Here is a 10,960-nt window from a genome sequence, read left to right as displayed (position 1 = left end):
TCTTCTGCCAGGTGATGGCTGGAGGGTGGAGATGGTGGGGCCCACTGGTAGCGATTCTTTTAGCCATCTCCAGTTTTAGTGCCATTTGCACTCTGCTTTCTACGGTACCTGTATTTCAAATCCAGAACCCCTGCTGGGTTCTGCCTTGTAGACCTGCGCCCTACCAGCTCCAGCATTCTCGCTGTATTTTTATTCTAGGCCGTGGCTTGCCCTTCTACACTTGTCAATCATCAGTCCATTATCTACCACCCGTCTTCAGATTTCTTGAAAACCCTTGTCCATTGATGACCCTCCTATTTTACTAAGGCATTTTGTCCTGTAATTAGTGCTTAATGGTGCATGTGAGGAGGTGGGAAGGAGATCAGCAGAAGCAGGCAGGCTGCCACGTGACCTGGGATAGAGCCAGTTGCAGACGATGAAGCACTACTGGGATTTCATTCGCATCTTCTCAACTAGAATGCACACCGGGAGGGTGGCTTTTCCCTCTGACTGAACAGAAAGGCAAACCTGGACAGTGAAGAATAAATACCAGGCCAGCCAGTGTATGTGATGAAGGGAGCCCTGGATCTTGGGCCATTACCCTCTGAACCCCAGGCTGTTCCCCAAGGCTCTGCAGACAGCATCAGCCAGGGCTCTCCCGCATCCATCCTCGGCCTCATCCATCCTTCCTACCCCTCTCGGACATCACCTGCGATTTCATGGAGGAGGGTCTAGGGGTCCAAAGACAGCCCTCAACTGAGCAGAGACCACAGTCCAGTTCTGACATCAGAGCAGCCGTCCTGGCCAGGGCCTGTGGCCGGTGCCGGGGGAGCAAGCACCCCCTGCTCTGTGTCACGGTGTTGCTTTCACGCGGTGTCCCCCAAATACGTTTTCGTCATAGTCTCATTGCTCTAAATGTGTTTGCAATAATGCACATAGTTAGAATAACTGTCCTCCCCAGTCCTGCCTATAAAACAGGAGTGAAGCAAACTGCTCAAGGCAATGGGTCCGGCACAACAGAATCTTTCCTAAGTGATGCACCTCTTTGGGATCTTGTGATTCAGGGCATGAAGATGAACGGAGGGATCCATTGTGTCTAAAAGTGCTTTTCGGCTGTGCAGTTGTCAAGAGGAACTAGGCGGGGGGGGGGGGTAGGGTTGTGCACAGGGCCCAACTGCAGATTAAATGGCCCCCTGGCTCCTTGGGCCTGCCCCTGCCGTCACCCAGGCCCACATCTGGTCGGCAGGCGTTGAAGTGGGAAGACAGAGGCCCTTCTGAGCCTAAGTACTGGGGGTGCAGGGCAGGCAGGGGTGTTTTCTTTGGCAGGGAAGGCTCAGAATTTTCACATAGCTGGCTGAGCAGGTGCGTGGCCCCTCCCCACTTTGGGGGTGCAAGGGAAGCCTAGGAGCCTGTGACCCTCCCAGAACATGTGCTCTGGATTCTGGAAAAGGCATCAGGGCAATACTAGGCTAGGCTCCGCTTTAAGCTGCTTCTGGGCCACAGGTGCCCCAGTCCCTGCCTTTGGATCCTTGGACGCCAACATGAGGGGTCCTGATGGCTTTTCCTTGTCAAGCCTCTAAGTGTGGCACCAAACCCAGCTTGATGCTAACAAAAAGGGTTCAGGAACTTTTCACTCCTGTGATTGAATCTAACACTGATTTTCTTGGGCTTTTCCTGCCCAGACCACTGAGCCAGGCTGCCTGCCTGCCTGCCTGCCTGCCTATCCACTCAGGGTCAAGGCCGTTCTTTCAGTGACAAGGGGAAGCTTCGTTACTTTGCCTTTGTCCCAGATCCCCATCCATTTTGTGTTATACGATTGTAAAACAGGGGAGCCTACAAATGTCCTTTAAACAGGCAAGCAGCTACTTGAGGGTTACAGGCAGACAGAATGCCTGAAAAATGACTGCAATTTGACATCTATGCCAGTGAATGACTTATAAACTAAGAAATTGAATTTTTTGGACTGTAGGCTCTCCTGGGCTTAAAAAAAAACCAACAACAAAACTTTTCATTTGAGTTTCTAAGCAGAGCTCAGTGCTTACTATCAACTTGGAGCGGTTCTGTTCTTGGCTAAGCATTGCAACACCTCCCATATGCGAAGGTCAGTTATTTGGAAACTTCAGCTGTCCAAAAGCGAGGCAAGAACCTGGAAATAAGCAGCCTTTACATTGCCAGAATCATTGACATGCACTTCATGTATAGAAACTGAGGTACTTTACTCAGCGCACACCCCCTACCCTGGCGCTGCCTCTGAGCATATTGGCCCCTTTTCCTCCATGTGTTTTTTTTTTTTTTTTTTTTTAAACAGTTCCAATGAACTTGTACTATCTGGTTTACTAGCCCACAGAATAGGAGGGGCTGCTGCTAGGGGCAGACACATTCAGAACAGAAAGGAGTGACAGCTGATAGCTTTGCAGTGGGAATAGAGGCCCCCAAATTAAGACAAATCTAGAACTTAAAAGCCTGGCAGCTCAGGAATTATGACCCCAATATAGTAAAAAGTAAAACACACACACACTTGTGTGCGCATGCACATACATACAATTTTTTTTTTTTAAATTAAGACTGGAAAAATATACCATGGTTTATGCTTGTGACCTCAATTTAGTAAAAAAAAGAAAAAATTATACACATTTTTAAAGTCTGGACAAATGCATCAACAGTGTTGGGTAAACGAATTCCCACTTGTCTCATTTTTCTGAAATAATAAGGGAATGGGGATTTGGAGTATTTTAATATGAGTTAACCTATAGGTAATATGTAGCAGTCTTTCCCAAGGTGTATTCTGTGCTAAACCAGCCCGTGAAGTGGTCTTCAAAACGAGTTCACTGGAAACATCGGTCTGGGAAAGGCTGCCTTTATATCCTTCTGTGGGAGATTCATGATACTCGCTAATATTTTGAAGGCTCTGTAGTAAAGGAACTTTGTTTACCTTCCATAACCCATTGTATGAATCAGCAGTTTTGGAATTACAAGTGCTCAAGCCAAAAGGAATTTGTTGGTTCAGGCAATTGAAGAATCTAGAGCTTCATCTGTGGGCTTTAGGCACAGCTGGATCCAGTGGCTTGAATGCGGCAATAGGGGCTTGACCTTTGATCCTCCGGCTTTATTTTCTTCTGCACTGCCTTCCTAGGCAGGCCTTTCCCGTGCGGTAGTTTCTAGCAATTCCTTTCATTGATTTTAGAGAGAGGAATGGGGGGGAGGGAGAGAGAGAGACCCACCAACCGACTGATGTGAGAGAGGAGAAGCCTCCATCGGCTACCTCCTGCAGGCCCCTACTGGGAACTGAGCCTGCAACCTTTTGGTGCCCGGTAAGACACCAACCAACTGAGCCACACTGGCCAGGGCTCTAGCAATTCTGAGCTTACAACATCCTTTTAGCTAAAGGGCTTCTCCTTTCTAGTGGTTCTGGTAAAAATCCCTGAATTGGGTCTCTTTTTGCCGGGACTGAGTTTCAGGCTGATTCCTGATCACCATGGCCAGGGAGATAGAAAATATGCATCGTCCAGGCCTCAATGGGGGTCCCCCGGCCAGAGCAGTGTGCATGTGTGGGGTCAGTCATGTGTGAACTCCATGAACTGTAGGAGGGCTGGGGTGGAGTGGGTCCCTCAAGGAAAATTGAGGTGTATTTTCCAGGCTAAGGAGGGATGAATGCTGAGCAGGCAGAAACAACAGTTTCCAGCTCTGACAATAGAGCCCTTTTATTGTATAAAACCGATTGGAACACACATGGAGAAATGCTGCCAAGTGCTCGGCATACATTTTTTCAAATAAGTTTAGAATACAATAAAATACACATGCGTGCAAACATGCGGTTGAACCTTTCTTTGATGATGTAGAAGCCTCAGTGGATCCTGCAGTGCCTCAGGGTCAACTCTGTCAACACATCCTGGTCACTGGTGGTTGAGATCGTTTGGCTTCTTGATAAATGGGAGGTTAGGACACAGTCGGAGTGCAGGGCACAGGGAACCTGGGAAAGCTCATTGGCTGGGCAGCAGACACAGCGGATGGTGTAGTGTTCTCCCAAGTTTTGACTGCACCTGCACATGTCATCTCACTTATCCACCCCCCCCCCCCCCCCCCCGTGTTATCTTCCCATCTGGATGGGGAATTAAGGCCCAGAGAGGTTAAGCAACTTGGCAGATACTTCACAGGCTTGCTCAGGGCTTGCTGTCGGGTGGGTACCCTGAGTGTCTTCATTCCGATGGGGAGGGCCCAACATTTGACTCAGGACAGAGGTACCCGGGTGACTGAAAAACTTGCATCACTCTGCAGCTGACCTCAGCTGAGTCATTTCTTGACCCTTTCATTGTTATTTAAAAAATTATGGTGGGGGGAAGAAAACCAAGCTCAGGACACTTCACCACACCCCTCGCCTTATCATTAAACATTTCCTAGAGCTGCTCACCTGGCGACTAAGTTCTTCACAGCTTGTCTACATATCCTTCCTGGGATTTGTAACAGGTCAGCCCTGGCCGTCACGAAGGCCTGGAGGCCTGTTGATGTCATCCTGGAGAAGGAGGCAGCCTTCCCAGGCATGCTCTCTGGCCTACATGAGGACTGTTCAACCTCCCGGGCCCTCCTAAGCATCCTGTTTAAACAAACATTGTTTATGTTCAGCAGGAGAACTGCTCCCCACTGTCTGCTCGCTCTCCACTTACCTAACACTGCACATTTAATTTCTGTTTACACATATATAAACTGTCTTTAGGAGCAGCCTGGGAAATCCTTGGTTGAAGATGGATTTTGCCTTTGGAAAACACAGAGGTGAGTGACATCTGTATATTGTGTTATCAGAAGCGTGACACGTGGTTGATTGGGACCAGGTGCCTCACAGAATCCATCTGAGGTTGTAAACCTCTAGTTGACAGGCAAGGTGACAGCCCAGTCCTTGTTAGCAAAGGCTTGATTAGCAATATCCACCTTCCGTTTTAGGGGTGGCAAGAAACAGTTGAAATCCTTGGGGTGCTATGAATGTGAGGCTGAGGTTTGGCCAAAGATAACACTCTCTGGTCAACCCTTACACATTTGACCTGTAAAAGCAGCTCCAAGTGGACAGGGTGGGCTTGCGGGGGGCAGACAATACTTTTAGGTTAAACTTAGAAGATTGGAGGAATTCCCTGGGGATTTAGTGCTTTACTGTTTACTGCAGGGTCTGCGTGGGCACCGGCCTTTCCCGAGTTGGCAGTGTGTGATGTGGGCAGGTCACCTTCCCTGATTTAACTCGCATTCTGAGTCTGAATCTTGAAGTCTTTAGATCGCAGCTGGATCAGTAAACAGGTAAGGGACAGAGAGACACAAAAGCAAGGAGGTGCTACTTTACTTTGTTTCCTAAGTTTTCCTTCCTGGGGGGGTAATTCACCAAACCGATCGGTTTTCATGGGTCATTCTCCAGGAACTTCATCTTCTCTCTACCCCACTGTCCCCTTCCCCTTCCCCTTTGGGGGCGAATTTGCCTATTTTGGAGAGTCTCACGGATAGAACAGTGAGGTCTGGCTTGTCTCATTTTAGCTGAGAACCATTAATAAAACTAGGTTATCTGCAGGGTGATACCTGAGGGTGAGCAGACGAGAAAATCTACCACATGGTAAGTGGAATATCCTTAATTTCAGCTTTTACTTTACTCGGGCAGTCCTGAATGAGTATTGCTCCATTTTTTAAAGTAAATTAAATAGCACTTATATGTACATTTGGGTATTTTGGATTGAGACTGGGCTGTAGGTTTGTGTAAGATACCGTCTGTCCTGGGAGGTATTTCTAGAAATTTGTTAGTATTTTGGCGAGTCTTTGAGCTGGCTGCACGGACTGATCTGTTTTCTTCCAAGACACAGAGCTTGGTTCACTGATGCCTCTCGTGTTTACACTATTGTGGGGTAGTGAACTTTGGAGGAATGACTGATGTCCTTCTCAATCAAAAATAGAAACACAGGGGACTCTTTCAATGCTGACAATAGGAGTAATGTGGTATTTCTGCCAACCTGTCCCTCACTGCCCCACCTCTCTAAGGTGACTTGGATGGTGACAGGAACAGTTAACATTGAGTGAGTGCTTCAGTGATATGCCAGGCACCCTTGTATTTCTTTGACATGAAGTAATAGTTTTCTCACAACAACCCTGTCCTGTGAGGTATCTTCTTTTTAAAGGTAAAGAAGCTGAGGCATACATGAGCTTTGGCGATTGTTGAACATTCTGGTCTCAGTGGACTCAGATTTCTTGGGCTCATCTTGCCAAAGTCCTGGAAACTTCTGAGGCCAAGCAGGGGACTCAAATGTGAGGAGTTACAGCCCCAGGACCAGCCTGTGGTTAACATCCCAAACGTTTACACTGTGGTTGGTGGCATCTTGGAAGGAATCTCTCTTTTACTCTCTGCTGTGCTCTGCGAGTTTGGCTGGAAAATTTTCCATACCCCCTACTCGAGCCCTTCCCACCGGTTAGCCTTCCTGGGTTTTTGCCCTGGCATCTGACTCATCCCCTCCCCACTGGAGTTTCTGTAGCACATTGTTTGGTTGCTGGTATGTATTTCTAGCTCTAGCATTGGCGAAACCTAAAGTGCCTTAGGAAATGATTGGAATTTCAAGACGAGCTTTCTGGTGTATTTTCATGCTGCTCAGCAGTGTGTGACGTGTTGAAGTCAGTTGCTGGCAAACAGGCTGGAGGTCGGCTTCCCGGCGGGGGGTCCTCCAGAGCGTCTCACAGAGGCCTGTGCATGGCCATCGTCTGGGCCTGGGACACGCTGCTCTTCCACCAGAGCCTGTTCGTGAAGAGCTCTGTAATATGCTTTTTTATTTTTAACACTTCCCACAGCTTTATTTAAAAGTAGGGAGCTAGGAGCCCAAGAATGCCATAATTGATTTTAGAGGACGATAAATAACAATCCCAGTAAAATGTATTGCCATCTCTACCAACCTCCAAGCAGTGGGGAGAGGAATGGGCACACGCTGAAGTGGCCACGCACGGTTGGCACATGTACAGAGCAGCTGGAGACGGCATGGTGGGTAAGAGCAAGGCTCTGGCTGAAAAGCCAGACCACAGGAGTTTGGATCCGTTTCACCGGCCTGGTGACCGTGGCCTTCTCATGTTAATGGAGATGACTATAGGGTTGATGTGAGGATTAAGTGTGGCAGCAATCTAGACATGTTAGGCCCTTCCAGTAGTGTACACGCACGACTGCATTCAGCATGCGGTTACTCCACACGGCGCACTGCATGCAGGAAGCCCGGCTTGCAGTGAGGCTCGTGCACCCGCGTCTCATCCCCCCAGAGATGCCTGTGCTCGCTGTTCCCACTACCTAGGGCCGTAAGTAGATGATTGTCAGGGCGGCACATCCACAGCCGTAGCTCCTCTGGGTCCATTTACAGAGCTGGCCCTTCCAGGCCTGGGCCCCCGAGTCCCCACACGAAGCTGCAGTCCCTCCTCTCCAGCCAGACACACACAAGTGGCCAGGGACCACCCTCTCTCCCTGCACCAAACAAGGTGGGAGGGCTGAGCTTAAGAGAGACTCAGACGACACGGTTTAAATAAATAAGCTGTATTATCTGTACAAAAAATATAAATACAGTTTTGTGTTTTAGAGGAGGAAGTGCCTCCTTCCACATTAGTCAGCAGCCCTAATAATCTTGGGGTGCTGCTGAGTCACAATTCACAGAACAACAGTAAATGAACATTCATGTCATGCAAGGAGCACACAGTTTCCTACCCTAAACCCAGGGCCTCCAAGCTGGCTCTGAAACCCACTTCCAGAGGCTCCAGCCCGGCACGCGGCAGAGCTGGAGGACACCTGCTGTGTAGGAAATGTGAATATTGGCCCATGGTTTTCAATAGCTATTGAACTAGAAATAATCAGCCACATTAGTAGTAGTATAGAATTTGTCGTATTCATTCCATGTGTAACTATTGTGTCACAAATGAATTCCCTCTTATTGCCCCATCATCCCATGTTAGTTTTTACAATGTATCCTGTACACAGTGAGTGGATCCAGAGTTAAACATCAGGTTCTATTAAAAAGAGGAACAATATAATAATCACCACTGAGTTTACAGAAACACAACTGCAGGAAGTTACTAAAAAGTCCCCCAAATACTTTGCTTTCTGGATGACAATGTACAATTATTAATATTGCACTTTTTTTTATACAAGAAATCCTAATAAATATTCACAAAAGATATACAGACATAGAAAACATTCTCTTTTATTTTAAATAAACATTACACTGATTTTTAGTAACATGATTTCTTAGAGCCCATTTTTGTGGTGAGGGAGAAAGAAACCCAGCGAATTGTCCATAGCTCACCTGGGAAGGACGCAGCTGACCTTTGCCTCCCTTCAACTTTCCTTCCAGGCTGGCTGGCAGCCCAGCCCTGATGCCAGTGGTGGCCCCGAGGGAGGGGTGCTCTCTGAAGGATGAGTGACTGGCCACCTGCTTGCCGTGACGGCTAAACTGTGGCCACTTGGGGAGGTGGCCAAAATAATTTGTCTAAAGTCACTTGCTGAACGAGCAATTTGCCAGATCACCAAAACTGGTGGTAAATGTGGATTCCTGGTAGTTCACTGTGTGGGGGGAATGGGTTGAAAGCCTTTGAGGACAGCTTTAGAAGCTTTCGTTACCCTTTGGCTTTGCCACTGCACCCCATCACCCCACTCCAACTGCTCTCCAGCTAGGAGGGACTCTCACTGTGGTCTGGGGGTCCCCCACAAGCTGTCTTCCCCTAAGGCCCTGGCCAGCTCTGGAATGAAGTCATTTGCTATCACCTGATGGCTGCTCTCTGGCAAACTGATTAATGAGTTGGTTTTGGAAACTGACTCTAGTCCCTGGCTCTTAAGTGGGGCGGCAAAGGCCATACAGGCAGAAAACCCGGCCTGTTCGTGCTCAGATGCCCCTGGCTCACATCAGCAGTGAGTTCCAGGCTGGGGGACTCTAGACTTAGATAAAGAGATGCCAGCGGTGGTTTTGCTGTGGCTGTACAGGCAGAAAGTTCACTGAGACAGCATGGGGAGCAGGGATTCCCCTCCACCCCAAGGAGGCATGTCCCTTACCAAAGCCTGAGCCCTGTGAGGGTGGCTGACTGGAGCATCCCCTCCCCTGAGCCTGAGGAGTCCCATGCACATAGGCACAGGGGTCAGAGCCAGGCTGGGAGCCTCCTGCCTGCTCACCCCTCCCCGCCTCCCTCCAGCTCCCCTCCTCCAGGAACACACACAGGCTCCTTTTCGCTTCTGTCCCCTGCCCTCGCTACTTCATTTTCTGCAACATGTGCTTTAGGCCTACTGGGACTGTGCCCTCCTCTACCCTACGTGTCCATGTTCTGAGTTCTCCGGGTTCTGGGCTGGGTTCTGCCTCAGCATGGTGTCCCCTCCCTGCTTGCCCCTCCCAGGGCCGAGGGGCAAAGGCGGAGGAGACGACAGAGGAGCAGCACGCTCCTGCGTTAACTGCGCTACGGGAAAGACCCAGTGGTTGTCCAAAGCCTGGGTCACCATCTGGGACCCTGCCCTCCTGCCTGCTGGGAGCTCTGGCTCCCTGCTGTCCCCAGGGGTGTGCCTGCCTCTTCCTAGGTCTCTTCAGGACCCAGGCTTGGAAGGGAGCCAACTTTGCAAGGGAGCTCCCGCTGTCTGGCTCGGTCTGCTCTGCAACCTCCTTTAGACCTCTGTCCTGTCCTTTCCCAACATCCTGTTCTCCATCTGACTGAAGAGAAGACGTGCTGGGGTCCTCATGTCCGGGGGTGGGGCGGGAGGGGGTTGGACGAGGGAGTGTGTGGTTGGGGGCAGGGAGGGGGAAATAAATAAATAAAACGAAGAAAGCGTTAGTTCTGTCCGAGGCGGTCGCGTGAGTCCTCTGCGCGGCAGGGTCGAGGTCCTCCCCGGGCCGGTCTTCACGCCTTGCCGCAGGTTCCACAGCAGCGAGACTTGAACTGGCTGAGCTGGCAGAGTTGCAGCTGCTTCACCTTCTCGCAGTACCTGGTGGTATCGCTGCACTCCACTGGGAGAGGAGGAGAGGGGTGGGGGACAGAAAGGAACCGTGAAACAGAGGCTCATGGCTGTGGCCAGCTGGGTGCTTCCTGGGGTCTGCCTTGGCCACCAGACACCTGTCCTGGAGGGGCCACTGCTGTCCAGCTCCTCTGGGCTGGTCTTGCTTCAGTGGGGCTCAGCCACCCCACCCCCCACCCCCTCTGCCCCCACCCACGGGCTGCAGCTGCTGCCCATCTGCGAGCTCCCTCCTTCCTGTCGGCTCCCTCTCTTTGGATCTGTCCACCTCCCAGGCAAGCTTGTCTTCTCGCATGGTATCACCGCAAGTGATTCTCCTTGAGATGGTTCCTGGAAAGACTAAATTTTGTTCCACTTCGAGGGAGCGTGTAAGTGAGGCCCTGGCTGATGATGCCTCATCCCCGGAGCTTGAGCCTGCCTTCCCTTGTGAAGCTTTGTTCTCTCGTATTTTCCACCTGAGCCTCTCTGCTCCTCCCTATAACCAGGCCTTACTGGGACACCATGGCTCTAGTTCAGTGCTGGCACGGACTACATGGTTCTTCAACACTGGTGCTGACTGGGGTTGTGGAAATCTGACATGTGAGTCCAGGTTTTTTTTTTTCGGTGTGTGTCTGAATTACTTTCATTGAACACTGGTTCTGAGTGTGGTGAGCTCCTACCACAAAGACCATCCCTCCCCAGTGTAGAGAAAGCAACCGGGACTCTGCCTCGGGGGAATCTGATGCTCAGTGAGGCCCTGTTGGGAGGAGACGGTCCTGCACTATGTCAGTTTCCTATTCTTTGCCTCACGCTTTGTCTTATCCCTGTGGGGAAGCACCTCCAATCTGTTTTAGGTCCAGAGGAAGAAAAAAGAAAAAATAGATTCCCACCCTACAGGGATACAAAAGCTGGTGCTGGGTTGAGGGCCTGCGGGAGGAGGGCGTGAATGAGTGTCAGATCCCACGGGCAGGGCGGTGTGGTTGGTGCCCATGGCGCAGGGGAGGCAGGAGGTGGTCAGGGGGCCGT

The 10,960-nt window shown here is 50.2% G+C and overlaps 1 protein-coding gene across 1 annotated transcript in view; it reads right to left on the bottom strand.

Annotated features, from left to right (window-relative positions):
• Nucleotides 1–7,494: 7,494 nt before the first annotated feature.
• Nucleotides 7,495–10,960, bottom strand: part of ADAMTSL1 (ADAMTS like 1) — a 368,021-nt gene continuing 364,555 nt past the window's right edge. Inside the window, exon 29 of the mRNA XM_081151642.1 lies at nt 7,495–9,950. Coding sequence (XP_081007768.1) covers nt 9,844–9,950 — 107 coding nt within the window. The 3' untranslated portion in view covers nt 7,495–9,843. The remainder of the gene's footprint in view (nt 9,951–10,960) is intronic.

Source organism: Miniopterus schreibersii (assembly GCF_964146895.1).
Source record: "Miniopterus schreibersii genome assembly, chromosome: 11".
Lineage (NCBI taxonomy): Eukaryota > Metazoa > Chordata > Mammalia > Chiroptera > Miniopteridae > Miniopterus > Miniopterus schreibersii.
Note: the sequence above shows the minus strand (reverse complement) of the source record. Positions and strands in the feature narration are given on the sequence as shown.